At 42.0% G+C, this 24,263-nt stretch overlaps 1 protein-coding gene across 3 annotated transcripts in view; it reads right to left on the bottom strand.

Moving 5' to 3' along the window:
* Nucleotides 1-24,263, bottom strand: part of SEMA4A (semaphorin 4A) — a 257,107-nt gene that overhangs the window by 9,345 nt on the left and 223,499 nt on the right. For all 3 annotated transcript variants that reach the window (XM_086947658.1, XM_086947657.1, XM_086947656.1), the window contains exons 7-14: nucleotides 23,882-23,998; nucleotides 22,791-22,936; nucleotides 19,897-20,066; nucleotides 14,921-15,071; nucleotides 12,029-12,218; nucleotides 8,623-8,738; nucleotides 4,882-5,042; nucleotides 2,974-3,080 (exon numbers count right to left, since the gene is read on the bottom strand). In XM_086947658.1, coding sequence (XP_086803784.1) covers nucleotides 2,974-3,080; nucleotides 4,882-5,042; nucleotides 8,623-8,738; nucleotides 12,029-12,218; nucleotides 14,921-15,071; nucleotides 19,897-20,066; nucleotides 22,791-22,936; nucleotides 23,882-23,998 — 1,158 coding nt within the window. The remainder of the gene's footprint in view (nucleotides 1-2,973; nucleotides 3,081-4,881; nucleotides 5,043-8,622; nucleotides 8,739-12,028; nucleotides 12,219-14,920; nucleotides 15,072-19,896; nucleotides 20,067-22,790; nucleotides 22,937-23,881; nucleotides 23,999-24,263) is intronic.

Below are 24,263 nucleotides of genomic sequence, written 5' to 3'. Positions count from 1 at the left end.
TATCTGCCTCCCACCACTCACTTGGTATTGACTCAATGTGTTGCATTCTTAGAAAAATGCATGATATTGATTGGACTAAAGTTACTCACTCCTGAGCAACCTTTCACCTGGCCCTGGAACCTTACCAATGCTAATAACCTCAGGATGTTTCATTTGCTCATGCCTCGTAAGAAAATGTGACATATAATATATCTAGATTTTTCTTGAAAGTCTCTTAAAACCTTTATATGTAAATATCAAACATTAAGAATCCCAGATTTGTCATCATCATCTTTTTTTTGTTTTCCCAGATTTTTCATCATCTTTTTTTGTTTTCCCACGCTAAGAAGGTCCAGTCAGATTGGTTTTAGTGTGTGTTAGTACTGCACTTTTTGAAGCTAACATTTCTTTTCTTCATTATTCATATCCCAGTGATTATAGCAAATCGTTTGTTACTCCCATTACACCCTCTTTTATGAGCACTTCTCTGCAACAGTGCCTCTAGCTTTACATTGAACTTCCATTTTTATTTGTGCTATTTCCAGCAGTGCATCTCCATAAATCCAAAAAAAGCCCCGACCGTTCATTGTGTTTTCTCCTAATAGGTATAAGATAGAGAGATTATTTACTCTATCAACCATATTTTTCAATCAAATGTATCTAATGAATTCGTATTTTCTTTAAAACCTGTTGCTCTAAAAGTTAGATATTTGTGTTGCACCACCCACAAATGTGATCTGTATTTCCCTTATATGGTCATCGTTGCCTACACATGCCCGTATTGATGTTCCTCATTTCTTTTTAATTAGTTGTGACGTTTTGGGGTGTTAGCACTGCTGAGGTTAAACAATGGATAGGACTCAGCTTGCTGAAGAATGACACCATCACAAAGACCGAATCTCTAGTCCATGCTCCTTGTGCAGTAGCCTCTCTTAGGAGGGAATTTCGGTTGTTACCGACCGGTATTGGGCTTTTTAGATGTAGGTGGCATTTTTTAGGATTCGGTATTTTACCGAATCGGTAATTTAAGGATTCAGTAAAATACCGAATTCTTAACATACCGATTCGGTAAATTACCGAATCCAGGATGTAGGGAGCACTCAAGTTGGTGCATTCCTCAGTTAAGGATTCGTTATTTACCACCAACTACAAGTTGGTGGTAAATAATGAAAACCTTTGAAAAAGCATTTTTTTTCCTTTTCCAACAGTGTGATGTGGCAGACATGCATGCCCTTAGGACATGTATGTGTTCCACATGTGCACCCATACACAATTGAGGGGTGTAACAGGGTGCCAAAGTGACACCCTGCCACCCTTCAATGTTTTCCCCCTATTGCCGAATCGGTAATACCGATTTGGTAATTACCGAAACTTACCGATTCGGTAATTTTTAACGAAAAATTACCTACATCCCATTAACCTATTCTTAAATACTGAGTTGGTATGATTCAGTATTTAAGAATAGGTAAATTGAGATTACCTACACCTGGCCCTAAGTGAGCTATTGCCCAGAGTCACATGGTGCGGAGCTGCCGCCAGAGCCAGGGATCGAACCGTGAACCCTTTGCTCCAAAGTCAGCTGCCCTGGCCGCTGCACCACACCTCTCCTCTATTAGTGAGTATTTTACGTATACAATATTAGTAAAGTTAAAAAGTCTTGGCCAATGCCAGACCTAAAAACACCACCTTCTCAATAAATGTTTGGCTAGCAAAGCCAATAGATTAGAAGTGAAAGTTAGCGCTGGACCAGCATTGCATTATATTGCATCTGTCACAGCTCTGACCAGTTCCTAGCTAGTGCTTCTAACCACTAATACCTCTGAGCTGAAGGAATGCCTGCTCAGAGCTGCTATCCATGAAGGGGCAAGTGACCAAAAGGAGCCACTTGGTTATCCAATTAGAGTGCATTCTTGTTAGATGCGGTAAATGACAGTACCCACAGAGGGTACTCCCAAGGAACTATTATAAGATTCAGAATCTCAGGAATAGGCCTTACACTTCTAAATTCTGGATATGTGATGAAGTTTCTTAGCGTGTGTGCCCTTTTTTCCTCTGATGTGGACTGCCTAATTTCTTGCAACCTCCTGCCCTCCTCCAGCCTCACAACCCTTAAATAAATGTAATCGAAAAGGAGCATTAGAACTGAATGGATGGACGGATTGGAGGTTGGGAATTATGGTTGGCTGAGATTAAGTTAAGCAACCTAACCATTACTTTTGTTGCTTTCTTGAGTGTGACACCCTACGTATGCCCAGAAGTGAGTCCTGTACTCACTGTGCCATAGGATTAGAGCTGTACCCTACTGAAGTGGCCCGAATAGTCTGAAGCGAGTGTTAAGTTGCTTGTGTTCCTGGTCAGAAAGGACCGGGCCTGGCTGTTCGGGATGAACTGTTCCTAATGTAGCATTACAAAGAATGATTTGCATACAGCTAGTGTCCTATCTGGAGTGGCATGGTAGACAAAAAAACAATGGCCTGGATTATGGCCCAGAGTAATTACCAGTGACGGACATCAATTCAAGCAATCCACCCATCACCTTTTGGCTTTCTTTAATTGAAAGGGACATTAAAAATGTTTTTCTTTGTTCCAAAACCTTCAAAAGATCTACATTCATATATTAGTACCTGTGACACAAACTAAAGCCTTCTCCGTTTATCGGCTTGTACAGGTTTTATATTTGATTGACTAGATCGAGGCGAACAGAGTGATGTATCCAACATTTCATGTTGTTGCACGGCCCTGCGAGAATGACTGTAACATTATGTAAACAGAGGTTTTATATGGAAAAGTGCAGGTCTCTGAGTGCTTGCGGTTCTCTGCAATGGTAATGGAAGTAAGACATTATTAAAGCAAAGGGCGTAGGTGTTCAATAACCTAGAACATCTATCACAGAGATTGCGCTATGCCTAGCTTGCACACCTCTAAACAAGAGGTTGAGTAACTCCCACATCTCCCTTGCGGATAGTGAAAGTAACACATCTATGCAGGACTCACCTTTCACCAGGCCTATGTTTTGCAAGGAAGGTGGTCTAATGGATTTTCCTCTCGGGATGCAGGTCTTATTGGGATTTCCAGCTTCAATATCTTGCAAAAGAATAGATCTAAGAAGAAAAAAAACAAATTTGGTACTCACCTTTTTGAAAAGAACAGTAAGCCTTTGAAAGAGCAGCACATAAACTGACTTGGTGAAATTTTTCCAAATTTACAACGTAAATAATCATCATCAAACATCATGAATTAATATTTAATTAGCTGGGTAGCAGTCAATTCTCAGAGGGGAACTCATGCCACAACTAGTTAGACCTACAGGAAGGAACCTATAAACGGAGCACGATAGGCTCATTTAGGAATTGTAGTAAATCCAGGGCACCTCCAGTTGCCTGGGCGACTTACATGCGTGCAACCAGGTACTTGATTATGGACTAGTGTGACTGTGATATGTGGGAAGACAGGAATTGTAACTGACAGCCCAATACCAATGAAAAGGTGGTAGGATGAGGGCAAAGTCAGGAAAACATTACAGAGCTTTGGGCCATATGTATCAAGCCGTTTTTGAATCGCAAAGGCCGAAATTCGCAGAATTTCGGCCTTTGCGATCGCAAACGGCCTTTTTGCACGTTTTGGAATGTATGAAACATTCCCAAAATAAGGAATTGCAAACTTGTGCGATTCCTTATTTTTCCATAGCATTTAGAGAATCGCAAATTTGCGATTCCTTAAATGCTATGTATGTAGCAATTTTAGCTTGCAAATTTTGTTTAAGAATTCACAAATTACCACCAACTTTCTGTTGATGGCAACTTGCGAATTCTTCCAGAAATGCACAAATTGGCATTTTTAAAGGTGGCATATGATGCACACACACATGCCCATAGGGCATGTATGTGCGCCATATGCACACACATGTTCTTTTCAGGGGTGCAGCAGGGTGTCTTTGAGACACCCCTGCACCCTTGCAATAATTCACAAATTGCGATTAGCAAATTGCGAATTCACAATTTGAGAATTATTTTGCATTCATTCCTATGGGCCTCCTGGCCCATAGGAATGCATTGGAAATTATTCCTTAATTGCGAATTCGCAAAATGCAAATTCGCAAATAAGAAAGCTTAAGGAATCGCAAATAAAACGCGATTTTGTTCATACATACCATTTTGCATTTCCTAAATAGCGATTCCTTAAAATTCGCTAATTAGGAAATGCAAAATAGTTTGATGATACATATGGCCCTTAGTGTTTACTGTGGCTTAGCATATTAAGCTTTTTTACCATCTACAAAATTTTGATTTCAGGCATGGTATATTTAACTCCTGTTGTGTAATCAGACTGACAATTATTTTGAAGCTAAGCATAGAAAAATATCCACACCTGGTACATAAACATATATGTAAATATACACACAGTCAACCAACTTGTGCAATGTTGACCTTTTCTACTAATATTAAAAAAATGATATTTTCGTGTGGACGTTCTATATAGTGCTCCCTTCTATCTAGTTTCCAAAAAGTTTGAGGAAGCTTTATGGCAGGAATGGAGCAATGTGTTCCTGGGTGCACTCTTTGTTCTCGTGCTTCATTCATCTTTATTATTTTAGTGGTTAAAACTTGATGCCACGATGACAAAAAGCTTACCCTGGTGCAAAAATGGTGGAAATGCTCTTATGTACCTTTTTTGTTGCTTGCGCAATATGGAAAGAGCTCATATCTGCTCCAGGCCTTATCCCGTACAGTTTAACACCAGGGCAAAAATACAGTCTTAAAACAATTTAGCAATGTATGTAGACCAATTAAACTTTTCTTAAAGTAAAAATAAAATAGCATTATTTTCTGTGCTTCCATAATCCACTGGTTGAATAGGAGTTAGAATTTTACAAGCACCCTTTTGGAGGGATGGAATACATACTGTTCGCTGGTTGTTCGGGTGTCCTTGCACAACAAGCTCTTTGGATCCCATGCGCAGTATGGGTCTCTAGCTAGGACGCACTCGAAGCAGCTCCTGTAAACGCTGCAATTCGCAAGAGGTACCTGCAGAAGGCCTTGTGAGTATCCAACAAACACAACTCCCTGCAAAGACAAGAAAATACATCTTTACAATGGGCATCATAAGAAATCACTCCAAAGGGATCAAGGGATGAACCCCAATTACAGAATGGTTAGCCAGGAGGCCGGCGGTACCCAGGCTGCTAAGGCAAGTCTAACCGAGTGATGATGTTAATAGAAATTGAGTTACGTACATGCTGAAGGGTGGTTATAGAGTAGGTGTCTAAATTCTGACTACTACGATGCTACTATTTCAGTGGAGACTACATGAAATCCTCTAAACCAGAATTACCAATACAGAGGATGCCATTTCGATTTTAGGTAAGTAAAATATCATTTAATTAAATTACAATATCTAAGAAGCAAGGGAAATATAGTGTTTTTTTATATTAAATAGGATAGAGATACTTGTTCCACTTTCTTTAATTTAAACCTATTAAGTGTTAGGTAATCTCACTTAATTTAATGTACATTACTCATTTAATTTTTACTTTCATTAATTAAAATGTTGGGGTTTGTTAATTAAATTAAGAGTTAGAATTAACAATAAGGTTAGGTGAAGGTCCCATTTTTGTTTAAATGAATTAAAATGAAAATACAATTCGAGACATGGCTAGGGTTTGTATTAAGATTAAGGATAAATATTTCAAATCATTCATAATTGACTGATTAATTATTAATGGGCAGGGGTAAGATTGTCATAAGGATTGTGCCAAGGCTAGTAATACCATGTAATACCCATTCCTTTGATGTAGGGCAAGGGTTACAGTATGGGTTAGGATTGAGGTAATCGAAAAATATAAATATAGAGATCTAAGGTTTGAGGTTTGGGAGTTTGAGGTTGTAACTTACATACAAAAGTCTCTTCTTATAGTTGGTAATGAAGATGAGGTGGTGAGATTAATATAATGGAATGTTAATATAGTATATGTTGTGCTCTCCACATTTCTGGTCTCCACATTTCTTTCCTGCAGAAGGAGGAAATGATAGCTTACACTATTGCCTCTTCCATGGGGAGAGAAGGATGGCTACAGTAGTCTTTCCTGGGAATGGGGAAGAAATTAATGTTCACCACAACTCACTCCTAGACTGGGGCTGAGCTGACTTCACTTCTCTCCTTTCCACTGCACTGCTACAATATCCTTTTCAGCCACGCAAGGAGGCATGTGATGCCTGGACAGGTTACGCAAGAAGCTGGAACTTATATGTGAGGGTAGGCAACTCTGTGATCCAGTTTGATGCTATGCATGATGCAGGCATGGACAATTCTCTGTGCAATATTTTTCTTGTCTTAGTTATTAATTTTGTCTCACTCCTTGATAATTAGTGCAGTGCACAGTGCGTGCTTTGCTGGCCCTGTTTACTTTTTATTGCTGGTCATCTAGGCACATGGCAGTTAATGCTTCTGCAGTTATTGAGAACTTTTGAGTGGCATTCAGAATATGGCTGTGAGGTGAAGCCAGCTGTTGCAGGTCATCTGAGAACCTATAAGGTTTCTATATGCACCCCCTAATGCTATGGTGGACACATATTTATGTTTTATTTGTGATCTCTGCAAGTCCTTAAGTGGAGTAACTGTACAAAGGGACACAAAAAGGCCTCCTATGTACACACCATGGTACCAAAGCATCTAGAAATGACAAAGTGTTCTACCAAGAGACTGTTCTTACATCTGGTTGGACATACTGTCTTGGGGGATCACCCTTTTCTATGTAATAGTGATATCATTTTGAAAGTTCAGAGGATGGATTACTGGAGTTGGCTTGCTGGATCACCTGATAGGAATTATTTGATGGCGGAATTCAAGAGTTACAAGAACTGTGGCTTCTGCATGCTTATAAACTGATATGAACACGGTTTTAAGTTCAGTGTTGCGGAATACAGGGTATAAGTGCATTAGGTTCCTCTTGCTCAACAGACTACCTAAGATAGAAACGGTATATAACTGGGGTAGGGCAATCAGATCTACTGGGTGTTTGGATGATGCTGTCAAATGGGGATCCAATTTATGACTATTTGATGTACAGGTTTTACGTTACTGCCAATATCATTACCAAGTAATTCGGATGGACAATTAGTGACTTTAGACCAGGGAACTCCAACCTTTCCTGTAACAAGAGCTACTGATCTCGGATATCCCCCCCACCGCATGGTCCCGTATACTTCTTACCTTTGTGATTATATGGATTGACTCCTTGGGTACCCAATGCTGCCCTCCGGTTCTGATTTTTTTCCGTTTTTCGGACTGCTTAAGCAAGATTCAGTTTGTGTACTCTTGATCATTGTTGCCATATGGACATTCATTGTAGTCATTGATCTGGGGAATGCATTGTCCTGACTCACCTCCCTTCCACAGGGACTAAAAACTGAATAATTGAAGCCTGGGCTATCGATGCACCATGCGTTTCTTCAAGTTGCGCCATCATGTAACCCTATGTTACTGTGATCTTGCTTATTGGGATTTTTATTGTCCTGTATGTCAATATAAATGCCATTATTTGTCGGTGTTTTGATCGCAGTTGTATTGAACTGAAAATGCCACTAAAGAAATATTTTTAAAAAACAAGAGATACTGACGTTTAATGAAAACCATCCGTGCTTTTAATAGTAGAGTTGTATCCGTTACCATGTTGGGCAATTACATTAGTAGCTACCACAGTACATCAGACGTGATTGCCTGCAGTAATGTAAAAAGAAATGCTTTGTTGGTTTGGAAAGTATCTGCAACAGTATGGCATACCAGCCATAGCTGCAATGCTGCTGGCACCAAGGTCATAATATTAGAAATAATGCGACATTCGTTATCACTCACCTCGGCTGAAATTACATTTTGGAAATTCAACCAGTTTCTTTTTCTTAAAATCAGCTTATGAGTTCAGAAAATACATATATTTTCATTAAAAAAACACAATTTCAAATTTTGGTATACATATATTACTTTCAAGCAAGCAAAAGGGTCTAATTTATAAAGCCGGGCTGCACACAAGAGAGCTACTTACAAGTACCTGAAGAGCTACCAGTAGCTCACGAGCTACTCAGAGAAGCCGGCTTTAGACTAACCAGTTAGAGATGTGTGATAAATACTGTTTGGGTTCATATAGTTTTCACTGTCATCTTATTTTTAATCACCAAGATATTTATTATGATGATGATAACACGTACTCGTAGGTTATGCCGTAAATTAAAAATTATTATAAAATACCAACATGTGTGTGCATTGAATTTTGGGGTGGATTTCGGTCATTTTTTATTTTATTGTTAGAAACAAGGGGTTTTAGGACAGGTGTTTCTGATTCTAACCATCCCTATTGCACGTAGGCATAGCTCAGTGGTAGGGGCTAGAGAAACACCTGTCAGTTTACCTATTCGCAGCAAAGGTAAGAGGTTACTCTCTGAGCTTAGGAAACATACTGGGTGTGATCCTCAAAGTTTTGTGGGACTCACGACATTACTACCACTGTGACTCTAAAATAGAGCACTTCTACTGGACAATTAAAACTTTGTGACATGGCTGGCAGGTGAGACATTACATTATAACATAAATAAATGGTTGTGTGCATGCTGTCATTACGGTCAATATTTACAAATGCAATATATAGATTACCTTATCAGCTGAAAGCATTAGATTCTGCACAGGTTCAGGTTTCAGGAAGAGCTGTATCTCTTCAATGATATGTGACGTTCTCCCCACAAGAACAGCTTTATGCAGGAACCCTTTGTCTATGGGAAAAAGATAGGTGCATCATGCATGTATCTATATTTATGCCAAAGCAGTAAAAATAAATGTGCTTCCAATCATGCTACCAATATGTTGTTTGGTAAACAGTCAGGACACCGCGGCCTCATCCATGCGTGCTCCGACTAAGCAAGCGCTACCACACTTGCCTTAACCACACATTTAGTTAAGGCAGTGCATGGTCTAGCTGTTGACTGCAGCTCAGCAGAACTTGGAAGCAGGAAGACCTCGGATAAGGAAGTAGAGAAAGCGGTGAGATAAGTGGGGCAGGGGCCGGGTTTTGGCAGGCTGGGAGGTATTTTGTATGGTTGGGGGGGTTGATTTCAGGACTGGAGGGGTGGTCGGGGTAATTTTCAGGGCTGGGTTGGTTTGGGGTAATTTTTAGGGCTGGGGAAGTAGGGGTAGTATTTAGTCTCGGGGAGTTCGGGGTAGTTTTTAGGTCACATGGCGTAGGGTCATTTTTTAAATTTGGGGTTAGGGTGTTAGGCCTAAGGACAGTGGGGGGTTCAGGGTTGTTTTAGGGACAGCGCTGGGTTGGCAGGGGGTCGAAGGAAGGATATGGGCCTCAGGACAGGGGGGCAGGTAGGGGGTATGTAGCTTAGGGAGGGGGGTCAGAGTAGTGTAAACTTAGAGATGCATACCCTTTTACTGTTCATGCCTTTATCCCGAAATTACATGGTATAGGCATGAGTGGTAAAGGAATGCGTGGGTAAGACACGTTCGTTGTTCGGGCTGTGTGGTAGAGGCACGCGTGGTTTAGCCATGCGTTCCTCTATCATACAATTCGCACCGTTGGAAGGAGTCCCATTTGTGCACTAATGGCAGCTCCGAGCTTTCACACAAAATAAACACGAATGCAAAACCAAAATATATCATCAATTTTTTGTACTTGAATTCAGCTTAAATTGAAATACAGACAGTGCAGCGTTTCATCTACGTGATTTTAAGCAGCATGTTCAGGTGTGCATTCGCTCAATGCAATATATGCAAGTCGTTTGGCGTTTTTTAACAGGCATGCCTTTCAATAACTTATTGGAGAGAGGATGTGGCCTTATGGCTAGAGCGGTCGACTTCAATGCTGGGGAAGAGGATTCGACTCTTGCCAGGGGTGCTCAACATCCTGTGGTTCTGGGCAAAACACTTCATCTCAGCGTGCCTAACAAAAAAAACTAATGTGTCCTTCTGTAACGTCACAGGTGCTCATGTAAAGTGCTCTGATACCTTTGGGTCAAGGTGATGCTTTATAAAACTCTGCAAAAAAATAGCAAAGTGATTTCTTTTGTGGAGTTTTCAGCTTCAGGTTTTACATAGCTTTCTTTTCTGTTGCTCTGTTTGTAGTTAATCCCCCACCGAAGGGCTATTTTAGCCTGAAATGCATCTGGGCGCGTGGACATGTGAAGTTATAGATGGAATACTTTGCAATGACTCTTGCCCCGTGGACGTCAGTGATTTTCCTTTTTTAAATGATCTATATAAAAGTAACACAATATGTGCTCATGAAGGTGGATTGATGTACTCCAGAAGAATCTTTTTGTGAAAAGAATTGAATGTTATTTATTTATTTAAGCGGAGTTAAAATCCAAAGAGTGGATGACAAATGTTTGTTTTGCATTAGTGTTCTTTTTGTGAGAAAGCTCGGAGCAGCCACTTGATAGAGCACAGTGTGACTCCTCCCAACGGTGGGAAGAGGCCACTATCTTCATTCCGAAGCAGTATCCATAGAGGGATTAACTTTCCACTGTAGCACGTCATACATTTGGTGATTGTCTTACTCGTGAGTGTGTAGTTGGAACTTTTCTTTTGACATGCACTGCTTACGAAACCACATATTACATCATCGATGAGATGATGAGATGTACGATCTATGGCTGTGCAATTTATTCTTAGGATAGTTTCGTATAAATGGTGAATTGCAGTTTGTTTTTTTAAATGGTAGCTGTTTTTATTATTAGAAGGCCCTATTTATAACTTTGATTTAACCCTAGGTTGTTTCAGGGATATCTATCTATCTATCTATCTATCTATCTATCTATCTATCTATCTATCTATCTATCTATCTATCTATCTATCTATCTATCTATCTATCTATCTATCTATCTATCTATCTAACTATCTATCCATCTATCTATCTATGTATACACACACCCATATATATGTATATTTATACATCCACACACACACTTATATATATATATAGTCTTCCATTACAACCCTGTCATAAAGCCAACAGGCCTCGATGGTTACCCCGTCACAGCAGCTACATTTAACTAGCCAATGACATAGGCCAGATAGCTGAATTTTAAAACATTAGGCCTGAGGGCATCAGATCACTTCAACAGAGAGCCAGACGCTAAACGTTTATAGGCATAAGAAGATTGAGTGGTGTGTTGGGAATCACAGGATGTTGAGCTGAAGCTGGGATTGGAAATTTGTTCGGCGGTTCCAATGTGAGTTGCGCTAGCCGGCAGGCCGCTTATCCTTGTGCTCTTGCAAATGGAATGGCACATATTGTTAGAATAGGATCTGTTTCAGACATGTTAGCTGTTCGGACAGGTTTAAGAGTGTGCTGAATGTTTGCATTGTTCATGGAGTAGAGCTCATATACAGCAAATTTTACATATAGATACGTGTGGCTGTTTTTCTTCCTGCGCATGCGTTGTCTAGCTGCTAAGAGGTCAGCTTCAATTATGTATGTCAATATGAAATCATACATCGCCTACAAAATAGTTTATAATTGCCAATGTGAACAAGTGTATTGTTTCTAAGATATCCACATATTTGTGGTTTTCCTTGCTGAGAAACACCCCTAAGCATCATTTGTAAGTTGTGCTTCTCTTACATTCACTTTAACAGTATATTGAGCATGGTAAATGCACCTCTAAACAATATATTTTTAAACACAGGGTGCAAATGCCCCCATGTCATGGCACCACGGAGTGGGCGGCAGATGTCCCAAAAAGGACAAATTTCCAGAACAAGCATGATGCATAGGCAATGCTTATTCTGGTGGGGGGGGGGGGGGGGGGGGTGGATTTGGGACATCAGCACAGGCAGTGCTGAAACAGGTAGCTGGGAGTGTTACCAGCTGCCTTCTTTTGTGGTCACAATAATGGAAGAAACAGCAAAACATTGTACTAGGAACCCTTTGGCTGTTGGTCAATTTCCTAAATTAAGCATGCAAGAAGAAGAAGTCCTTATTTTCAAACTTGAGACAGCAACTTCCTAAGGTATAACTGGTTGAAAAAAACCTGATGTTTTAATGTTGAGCACATACCTGTACCAAGGTATAATACATTGTAGACCACTCCAGAGGCGGACTTGGCTGCATCAACTGCAATCCTGGTGTATATCACATTCTGTTTCACCAGCAGTGGGTGCCTGTTTGTTGCTTCGACCTTCCTGTCCATCAGGAAGTGGTCTTTCATGAAGGTGAGCTCCTTATCTGACGACGAGCCCAGTGTGCACTAGTGGAAGGGAGAAAAGGGAATCCTTTTTACATTAGGACACAGGAATGCAATGAGAGTAGAATCAGAAGGAAGATAGAGATACAGTGAAAGCATGTTTAACTGGTCCATGAGGAACAGGATGTAGAGGTGGAGGAATGCAGTGGGTGCTCAGGTAAAGTCAAAGAGTGGAGCATTTCCAAGGGAAAGTGGCTGTTAGCAGTACAAGACAGAAAAGAACAAAATAGTAGAAGGTGCAGAAAAAAATGTGACCTGCCCAGAGGATTGGGTGTACACAGAGTTAACCCTAGCAACTGTGCAGATGTGGTTAGGTTAAATATGGCTCAGAGAGCCATGAGGTCCTTATCCAAGACTCTTTTTTTAGGGATGGGTATGGCCACCAGGAAGGAAGTTGTGTTGCTAATGTGTACACCAATGGGCAATGGTGTCGAGCACCCAATGCATCTCCACTGGAAAAGACTAGTGTTTCAGTGAGCGGCGTGTGACCTTTGTAGGGGTTCACTGATCTCAAGTCTTATGAAAAGAGATTTGAACAATACAGAAGTGTTTGCTTGGCTGGAACAATTTAAATGGTCTCCCACTTTGAAACAATGCGTCCGATTGGGATCCACATACAGAGTTGGGCCTGCTGCCACAGCCGTACCACCGGCAGCCGGTCCATGACAAGAGGAGTATGAAGGCATCGCCGGGGAAGGAATGGTGGAGGAGCTGGGATTTGGGGAGAAAAAGGGACACTGCTGAGAGGAGAAGGAGCAGAGCACCCCTTATAGATGGATGGGAGGTGGCAGGCATAAGAGGAAAGGTGGGCACGGAGGGTCCGGAGATGGGTCACCCTTTGGCCTTCATTATGAGCGGCTATGGAATTCCCATGGGGTTCGGAAACAACAGTTGCTAGTCCCATCAGAATTTTGTACATGGGGGAGCACTGCAAGCCTCTGCATTTATCTTGAGAGGTCAGAAGCAGAAACTACCTGAAATCACGGTGAGCATTCAGGTCAAAATGAGGAGTTACCAGAGTTATCCAATACAGAATTACTATTTCCCCTGTAATTCCTCATTTTTATTGGACCCTTAAGGTCCAACTCATAGTGGGCTGGATTATTCCAACCTCTAAAATTACTGGAGCACGCGGTATCGCTAAATCTGCATGTGGTGAAAAATCCGGCCCATTTCCTGGGACCAGTGAAGCAGGATTGATGTTTTCTTTTTACAAAAGAGGCAATTCAGCGAAGTAACGGAAGCATATTTGCAGCAGTTAAATTGGCAGGTATCAATGGGTGTCACTGGTGTGTCGGCAAATAGATATCAAATTAAAATAACAACAAAAAAAAGGTGGGCCCTTGTTCTGCACATAAAAATGAAAACATTTTTGAGTTTAAAGTTTAGCATGCACATTTTGGAAACTTTGGACAACAAAAAAAAGTGATGGGTGGATTGTTTGAATTAATCCTGATCATGGGTAATTATGCAAAACCACATTATTGTTTTTTTCCTGAAATGCCATTTCAAGCAGCCATAATTAGATCAGCCGCCTTGGTCCTGCTCCAGTGAGAAAAGTTCAGCCTGAACTGAGAAGCCAGGTCTCCTTTGCACAAGAAGACAGGCAACCCCAGACCAGAGGTTGGGTGACTGAGACCAACACCAGATTAAGTGAAATATCAAAAAGATAGAGAAACATTTGGGTGTAAGACAGTCAGGTTCTGAGGAAGAGTTTAAGATATAAATGTGTATTAGAGCGGGACATATAAACAGTTCCTATTGGAAGGTTTAGTAAGTGCATACAACTGACTCCCAGTAGGGGTAGGGGGGGGGGGGAAATACTAGAAACGCAAAGAGTTAGAGATCAACAGGAACGGGGCTGATGTAATAACCAATGTGTGAAAGCATTGACAATGCAGTTTTGCAGGGATGCTCGCCAGCCATCATCTTACTCGCTTCCATGACTAAGGTAACGCATTGGAGCGACTGTTGGAAGATATCCAAGAGGCATCAACATTCCTCTAAACCAGTGGTCTTCAAATCATTTAATGCCACAGCCCAACTGAAAAGAAAATATTGGGGCCGCCCCTCAAAATTTTCCACAATTATGATATTAAACTGGTAATATTTAAATAAGTCTAGACTTATTTAAACATTACAGTTAAGTTCCATTACCGTTTTAAAAATGCAATCAAATACATGATTGCCACATATACTATTCTGGTCAGGCAGGTCTTACTGACGTGTAAACGTATCTACAGTGTGATTATTAGAAATAGAGGTGGAGGTTTTGTAGAATATTTGGAGTTCCTTCCCTTTTGACACCTTCTCCCAGCCAGGATATAAATTGCAAAAGATGTTAGTGATGGCCCGTTACAGAGTGGCTTACTGCCGCTCCTTTTTTTTCACCAAAGGCAAAGCACTGTTATCGGCATAATGATTATTTTAGCAGGAGCCTGGTGCCCCCCTGGGCTCACTTGAAGCCCCCCCCTAGGGGGGCCCGCCCCCGGTTTGAAGACCCCGGCTCTAAACCAAGGAACACAATGTTGTAGCAACACACAGAGCAAGAGAGTGGACAATTATGACCTGCTCATGCCTACAGTTGCAAGGAAAGTCGACAAAAGGAAAACATATTTAAAACATTGGGAGCTTTTAGATGTAGAGAATAGAGCAAAAGCAAGACGTGGTCCATTATGGGAGTTTGGTAAAGAAGTATGACTCACGCTGCCGGGCCGCGGGCTTGAAATAGGTCCTGTGTAGGTGGTCCATCGCGAACTGTCTTTGTTGAGCTCCTTGAAGTTGCCTTCAAAGGCATGTTCAATTTCCTTTAGGTCAAAAGCACAGACTGCTGAGCTTGGGGAACCTCCTACCTGCCTGGTAAGAGATAAAGGATAATATTAGTTTAACAGGTAAGTGAGGTTCATCTGTGAGGCAACATATGACAAACCATCTTCTCCGTCATCTTTGCAGGTGATGACAGCCCAGGGAGACTTAGGGTACCAGACTTCTGGTGCGAAGGTCTGTCGGTCCAAAGAGAGAGAAAGACTGAACTGTGGGAAATAAATTTGGTGAGGAGGTGACTACTCCGGACCTTACATCGTATCAAAGCCTATTTCAACAAGCTGATAAGCACTGCACAAATGTAACCTCTTCTGCCCAGGTATAACTGTTTAAGAATTATTGGGCTGCACTCAACATAAAGTTCGATTTTCTTCTTAAATTAACCCTACAGCAAGCACAGCAGATAACACAAGTGAAATGTTCTATGAATAAATATATGGAGACTTGCAGATAAAAAACTGGTTGTTCCCAAGGGTATCCTTTGGCTAATACATTGGTTCAGCAAGTATTCAGAATACAAAAACAATAAAGAGGAATGTAACATAACATAAAATATATAAATCAAACTTGCTCTATCAGGAGCTGCAATGTCTCTTTGTTCTTTCCAAACCCACTTTTGGTTCTGACATGGATTTGGCTTCCTCTTGACGGTCAACCTTTAACAATTGGTATATTCCATTTTTAACTCGGGGCCCACACATTCATACAGAAACTCGAGTAACCAGCGTCGAGACAGCCCAATTCCTCTGAACATCTGCTTTCTAAAAAAAATATTTTATGCAACCTGAGAAGAGCATTGCTTAGTGTCCCGTTCTGCTGTTGTATAGTATCCTTCAATAATAACAGAAGTTCAGGGTTACTCCCTGAGCCTGGCTTGCCACTAGAAGCAGCCATCCTAGCCCATGCAGCAGTCTGTCCTGCCATTTTGAGACTCCATGGGGCATGATGGTGGCAGAAGACATGGCCGCCAACAACCATGTCAGTTCTTGTCTAACTCTTCGTCTGCCTCCAAGCTGCTCTGATTTCCTTTTCAGGAGTTGTCCGCAGCCGGTGAGGGGCAGAATATGATTTTATAAGCCCAACTAGAACGCGGTTACCTTGGATCAATGCAGCTCATCAGTTATGGTCATGCCCTCCCCTTCCTGTTATGACCAACCCCCCATCCCAGATCCTCCTGTTTTCATGCAGATCTCAGTAGACCATGCCCCCTCTTTGCCAGAAAGAGTCAGCCAGTGTTGGGCAAATAGGGAATAGAGAGAGTGCCAGAAAGAGAAGAGGGGCAACTGTTGTTACTCCTGTTAGTTCTTGGTGCCCAAAAAGGATGGCAGGCTCAAACTGATTTTGGGCATTTTATTCCTAAACGCCTTCCTTTGGAAGAACAAATTCAAGAGGCTGATTCTGACATAGGTCTTCATCGCTCTAGATCTTGAGGACCGCATGGGGTGCTTGGATTTGTAGGACGCATACTTTCATATACTCAATCTGCAGTCACACTGGTGTTTCATAAACTATGATTTAGGGAAGGTACACTTTCAGCTCCCTGACCTGCCCTTCAGCCCCCATGGTGTTTATGAAGGAGATGACAGAGGTTGCCATCTATCATTGTAGGTTGGCAGTGCATATATGCCTGTGCCTCAATGACACGCAGTTGAAGGTAAGCTTGTCACAGTCACAAACCACCCGCAAATGATCTTCTCTCTCCTATTTCCTCAGGGTCTTCCAGCAATGACAAAGTATTTTTCAGCTAGTGATATGGGTTCCCTTACTGAGGGATCATTGGGTGGCGTTCAAGGACTTTACGCCTCCACAGCTGGCCTGGGGCATTCAGGGTATGATCCTGATGTTTTCGGTATGGTCCTGTTTCTTGGCCAGGATGGTTAGGAGACTTCTTGGTCTCATGGCCTCTTGTATCCTTCTGGTGCCTCATGCCCTTTTGCACATGTGAGCTCTTCAGTGGATTCAGCACTTGGGGTGCCTCTCGGACAACATCTGTGCATCAGACCAGACAGCGCAGGCAATCAATGATGGATGAAGGATTCCAGCATGACTTGTGGCAGGCCTTTCTTTCTACCCAATCAAACGCTCACAGTGGTGACATATGCATTGACTCTGGGCTTTTGGTGCCACCTAAACGAGGTAGAAATCAGAGGACTCTAGTTTTTAGTCTTCTGGAGCTAAATGCCATCGGACTGGGTCTCAAGGCAGCACAGATTCCTTGTGTTAAGGGCAACTCTGTGCAAGTTCTGATAAACAACATGACCACCATATGATACTGCAAGAAACAGGACAGAGTTGGGTCACTGGTGCTGTGCAAGGAGGCGCTGAGGCTGTGATGCTCTAGCTGGGCCTGCACGTCATTTCCGAGCCTGTCCCTAAATAGTAGGAAGCAGGAGCAGATGTCATTTAGCTGACTATGAGAGGCATATTCACCTTGTGGGGGTGTGCCTTGGATAGATCTTTTCACCACCTCCAAAATCGCTCATTGCCAAGCTTTTTGCACTGTAGACTTTCTCCCTCAAGTACGTTGGAGAGGGGTTCTGCCTTCCACGAGACTATGATTTACTTTATGCATTCCCAACTCTCCCACTGCTTTCCCAGGTTATGAAGGACAGGAGGGCTCGGAATGTCTGGTCCTCCAACCTGATCAGTCCGAGCATCTGCCCCCTGCTCTATTTACCTATTTGGGAGGATTTACTCTCGCAACAGCAGGGAAGAGTTCTACGCTCAAGCCTCCATGACCTACAGATACATGCTTGGAGACTGAGAGGAACCTTCTAAGCAGATTCAATGTTCTTGCGGAAATGGTGGAGGTCATCTCGGCTGCTTGCCGGCCATCCATGTAGTCAGTCTATTCTGGACTCTTGGCAACATTTGCGGCCTGGTGTGAGGACCGCTGGATTGATCTGCTGCAGGCTAAACTTTCTAATGTGTTCCTGTTTACCCTGTCTTGCCATGAAAAACAGGTGGCCATGGCAGGGGGCACCATTAAAGGTTATTTGTCAGACCTCTCACTCTTTCTTCATTTGCATTATCAGCCAACTTTATATATGTCTATAGTTGTGATGCATTTTTTGAAAAGGCATGCATGAATCTTTCCTTCTGTGCCTTTTTTAAATGCCATAATTGGACATTAACTTAGTTCTTCTCTTCCTGATAATCCTGCTTTTCAAGCATATGCACAGCAGTTCTTTGAGATTAATGACCCTTGAAACTGTCTTTTTTATTGTGATTAATTCTGTGGGCTGCCTTAGTAAACTGCAAATGCTGTTAGTGGAACCACCATATACCACCACACTCTGAACAAGCAAGTGTTTCAGACTAGGCATCACTGCTGCCAAAAGTGGTGTTGCATTTCCATGTTGAGTAGTCCAGCACGATCCTTGCTTACGTATTTCCACAATAAATCTGTAAGCAGGAAGAGACTCTACACTGTTTGGTCCCCAAGTGAGCTCTTAGCTTTTACATTGATTGGATTAAGGCACACTGAGTGGATGATCCACTTTTAGTGGGGTTTTCTGGTGCTAAAAAGTGAAGGACAGTCCAGACATAGATCTTAACCAGACTGTAGGTTCTTTGCTTAAACATGTGCTATACCTTTACCAAAAAGAAGCTCTCTGAGGCACTTATAGTTCATTCTACCACTACCAAAGTCACCACTATGGGCTTGGCCAGGGGTGTTCCTGTGCTGTACAGTTCCCAGGTGGCTACAAGTGTCCACACCTTCACCGGGCATTACTGCCTTGACTTTCAGTTTCCTCATGAAGGGCCATTTTGCCTGATCCATCTTGAAGGATTATCTGGTGTGAAATGCACTCCCCAGAACCCCCACCGTTTGGGAGGTACTTCTTAGTATGCACCCAAAAGGTGAGAAATCTGTGGTTCGAAGAATGAGTTACTTACCCACAGTAATGACCTTTCTTGTGGATATTCTAAATGCCGATTCTTCACGGTGCTGCCCTTCTCTCTGTTCTGTGGAGCGGACTTTTAGGTATTAATATGTTTCCATGTCAGAATCTGCACATTGTCACGATTCTCAACTTGTTACTGATGCCTTCCATCTAAGGTTGTAGAATGCTCTGTTGTACCCTGAAATCACCACATACCGTTGGTGCCTATAAACACCCCCGCGTTGTCGTGGCTGGAGACAAGAAATAAGCCCTGCCTAGTCTGGAGGTGCAACCTACAGCTCCCAGGAGCAATTGTTCTGAAAAAGGTTTCTGGGTTTAATCTGGCAAATGGGGGTATTTAAAGGGTGAGGAATCTGAGGGTAGGTTGGCTGTCCACCAGAAAAATTAAGTAAGCTGTTCCCTGTATGCCAGATGTCCTCTGTATGTGAGCTCTGCTCATCTACACACAGCAGCCTTAGGAGAATGTTTGCCAAGGGATTTCCTGTTAAACCACTCCACAGTAATCACCTGCTACACATGCAGGTTAGAAATCAAGCAAAAACTCTAGGAAGCTTGGGTCAGGCATGGTTCTAACTCAAAGTTCTTTATATTTCATTCTATGTGCATAGCATCAACTGCAAATCCCCCTGCATTGTATATCATAAAACAGGAAAATAGGGTTGAAGAGAACAAACTTGGAGCAATGAGTGTCAACTGTCAGGAGAACGCGGGAGGTATAACAACTCTGTTTTCCCATCATGAGACCCACACCTTGCAAACAGCAGCACCTAATGCTTGATCAACTACACTCAGAAAACCTAGGAGATCCTAACACCCTTGGTCTGTAGTGTGAAATATTCATTGGCCACACTTGCACTCCCCAGTACACGTACATTGGCTGCAGTCTAAATATCTACAATAACGTGACATTTCACGGCTACAACAGTGAGAGGTATCCGAGAAACGCTTACCACTGTGAGGTGAAGACTCCATAAAAGATGGCCTTCCCCTCTGGACCGGGCAGGTAGAAAGCATGGTGTATGACATTGAACAGGAAGTGTTCTGGGGTAGAACAGGACAGCTGTGCTTTCAGGAAGGTAGTCCATTTCCTCTGTAGTACCTTATCCCCGCCAGTGTCGCTCTAGAAAAAAAACACCATGATTAAGAAGTAGTCTTCTTACACAACACTAATGCAAAGACTCTTCATCCTCAGACATATGCCCTGTGGCTTTATGAACAACACGTTACGCATTCATTTAAAATGTATACTTGTCTATGATCTGTTTATTACAGGCGGGTGAAGACTAGATTCACTTGTTGTTGGCCCATGAACCAGCTTCCCACTTATGAGTCTGGTGGGGTCTATGAGAACTTAGCTATTGAGCCAATAGGATGGCCCATGGTCTGTGCATGACAGACTTCCTTAAAGTCTGTCACGCTCTGAGTACACTGCACACAAATACCACTGCTTGCAAAGGGCATTTACCAATATACTAGTGACCCTTTGCAATGGCATGCCAGGGGCTGCACCTCACAGAATGCACCTCTACAAACTTGAAGAGGATTATCAAGTACAGTTGGCAATGGCGGATGTTACATATCAGAGCAGAAGAAACAAACTAATGACATCCAATGTAAGCTTGGAGTATCGAATTATCTTCACGATTTGATCTCACTTCATAAATCCTGTAAAAATGCAAATAGCTCACAGTCAAGTACAAAGAGCAAATCTCCATCACCAAAAGCACTTCCCAAGGTGACTGAAGTAACCTGAGAATGAGGTGGATAGATCACACTTACAATTTATTTTAGAGAAGCTTGGTAAAGCATGCACTGTAATATCTGGGGGTTATTTACTATGTTAACCCCTTGCATGCTGGTGACGAACCCCAGCCGTCACGCTCCGTGGTGCTCTTGTGCTGATGACGGCTGGGGTTCGTCACGGCCCCGCCCTGTTCATTTGTTTACCGCACAGCGGCGGAAACGGGCCAGCAGCGAAGGGGTTAAAAAAAATAAGTATGTGCTGGATAGATGCTGTATTGGCAGACACTGGACACACCCTACACCCACCCGGTTGGATAAATGGAGGGCTGACTTGAGTGAATGGGGCGTGGCTGAGGAGCGTTGCCTGCCTGTGCTCAGTGTGCACTGATGAGAATGTAGGACAAGATCTAGAGGCTTGGGGGAATATGTTGGAGAACCTGCTGTCAGATGAGAGGCCGGAAGATGTGGCAATGGTTTCGTCCCAGGCAGGGAACTCCACCTCACTTGCATTGACACTGGAGGCTGGTCCCTTCACTGTCTGACTGACACTGTATGAAGTTTGTGAATGTAGGGTGTGTGTACGGGGAACAAGGCACACTGCACCACTGAATGTAGGAGAGATAGAGGTCCAAGGAAAGAGTCCAGGGGACCTGCATGGCTATTATTGAGGGTTAGCTAGATTATATACCTGTATTGTCACATTGAGCCACTTCCGACTATCACCCCACGCCTGCATTGAAGTTGACCCTCTACTCAGGTGAGATGGTGGTCTGCCCCAGAAGTCTGGGGAGATCGACTAGTTCCAGCTCTCTGATCAGGGATTCTACGGGGAATAATATCCGACTGCCTGTTGCTGCCATGTTTTTTTGTTTGTATTGTTTACTGTTATAAATTTACTTGTACTGCATGTTAAGCATGAAGACATGTTTATAATGCTGCTCCAGGCCCAGACGCATAGGCAAGTCCCGGGGCTGCTGTGATTGGCTGCGATAGTAATCTGATATGCATGATAATCCTTAGCATTTTTCACATTGATCCATGACCATGTGAGACGAAATGTAATGTGATACTTGTACAATTCTGAAAAAAAAACAATTTAAAAAAATAAAAGTGTTTATGTGGGTGTTGATGTGGGACAAAGTGATGCAAAGGTTTGCACTGCTTTACCGTCATAAAGGCACGGGGCGCAGCACAACACTGCACAGCACCACATGAGTACAAAAGCAAACTGTAGTAAATCTAGGCCTTAATCTTCATATTGGCGATTTTAATAGTGTATAGTAATTGCGCTACTGAGTGTATCTGCAATCATCACAGAATTATTGACTGTTCTGTTGGGTTGTTCCTCGAGTGGGACCCATGTGATATCTAATCAACCTACGATTGCAACTAATAGTAAAGAATGACGTTGGGTTACTACTTGATAACTCTGACTGCACCTTCACGGCTTTCTGGAGAATTTTTCGCCGGGTTAAGCCTGGTCCAATTTGTACTGGGAAAACAGCTCAGTTGTAGGAAATTTCATAAGGAGATCAGTTATGCAATCTTGATTTCTGAAGGAAAGTCCCATTCCATAACTCATAATGACATCGTAACTTTATAGCCTGATAATACTTATACCAAATATGTTACTTTTTGGTGAAAAGTTACCATGCAGACTTAATCCCCCATTTACAAATTATAGAAACAAACATAAATGGCAGATGTGCAGACTTACACCTGCACACTGTAGACATTCACACCATTTTCCTATTCATCAATTTTCCAGACATGTGCCACAGAGATTAATATATTTTAGATTACTATGTTTATGCCTGTACTCTAAATCTACTTAAATCGACATAAAACAACCTAGGCATTCATTAATGATTGCCTAGGTTGTTTTATGTCGATTGTTTATTAATCCCTGACCTAGGAATCACAAACTCTATGTATTCAGGGGGTCCTTGATAATTATACGTCAACTCTAAATCTACTTCTGCAGGCTTTTCTAGCGGCAGAAAATCTACAGATGAATGATTGGGGACAATTGCAATTTTCACAATCACTTTTGCTATTTTTCTTCCTCCACATACACCTACGTTATTTATTTTCTACTTACTTTACACACGCGTGCCACTCTTGACACTGTCAGCTTCTCGAAGAAGTCAAACTCCTTTGCAGTCTCCTCGAAGAAGAAATAGACCTTTCCGTTGCTGGGCTTATCCGGATGTTGGATATCGAAGGATGCCACGAATGCTGCATCGGCTAGAGGGTGGAAATCACAGGCATTGAATCATAGGGCTAACAAAGTAACCATTCCAAATCCAGTGTAGAATAAAGGGTTTATTTTTTTAATTTAGAAATTAAATATTTATTTTGGATGACTTGTAATATACAGTCAGTTTGCTAGCTCTGCATACGTATTTCACTATTAAGCTACATCATTGCTTGTACAGATGTATCGTTCAATAGTAATGAGGCTAGAATTCTTCTCAACTCAGAGCTCTGGTAAGTTTGGTAGGATAATGGATGATTAAGTCAATCCCAGAAAAGAGGATCTTGAGGAGCACTTTGTTTCCTTTCATCGAGCCAGTTAGGGTTGAGCGTTGGTGTTGAGGAACCCACCAGACCAATCACACGTCAGCAGGCAGTGACCTGCTAGTTTTTGGCCTATTGCGCTACATTCCTATCCTTAGCTACCTTATTCACAGATAAGGACAGCGCTTGGGACTAGCCAGTCTTTAAAGGAGACTCTTAAAGTCGTGGAAACAAAATACATTATTTATTAAATAATTAGATAGCACACCAACTATTAACTCAGGTTACCACTTGATTTACCTGTGCAATTCAACTGCCATACAGGACCTTTGATGGTAAATACGTTTGGAGTTAATTTGGCCAAATGGACTATAACGAATGCCTTCATTACTAGGCAGGGCAGATCGCTGAGCAAAGGAGTGATGTATTTGAGGTTGGACGCAACTATAATGCAGTGTCATTCTGCACTAGCCGGAGCCGTGCACCAATCGAAGAAGAAGATGTACGTAGGGGGTGTTTCCGAAGTGCATTTAGATAATGAAAACTGCATGTGTGGACCAATGGCGTAACATCTTTATCAAAAGTCAGTCTGAATCAATACGATCTTACATAGAGGTATCAACAGCAGAAGCTACCAGAAAAAAAGCCACAACAGAACAGATGTATTCTTACTGTGCAGCCAGCCAAGGGATTCGTCAGTCCTTAGGCTGGTCCTGTTGCCAAGGTTACGGTAGATGATGGGCTTGTTGCCTTGAAAATTGTTCATAGTCCCCGTATATAGTTCTCCATCTGGAAGCCAGGAAAGATAATTTCTGTTATACAAATGCATTTTATTTTAATTTGATTGTTTGTGCTTCATTGTGAAAAGTCAAGTTCTCAAGGTTTGGTAATGACATCCTGTAGTTAGCTGAATTTAGATTTTGTTTTTAGATTGACATGCTCAATATTCATAATTATTTCATTTATCTAACATTGATCCACGAGGTTGGTTTCATTTTAGAATTTTAGGATAGCCACAAGAGATATATTCACAATTAATGTATCAATTTGGGAT

This window comes from Lissotriton vulgaris, chromosome 12 (genome assembly GCF_964263255.1).
Source record: "Lissotriton vulgaris chromosome 12, aLisVul1.2, whole genome shotgun sequence".
NCBI lineage: Eukaryota > Metazoa > Chordata > Amphibia > Caudata > Salamandridae > Lissotriton > Lissotriton vulgaris.
The sequence above is the reverse complement of the archived record's forward strand: the minus strand, read 5'-3'. Positions and strand labels throughout refer to the sequence as shown.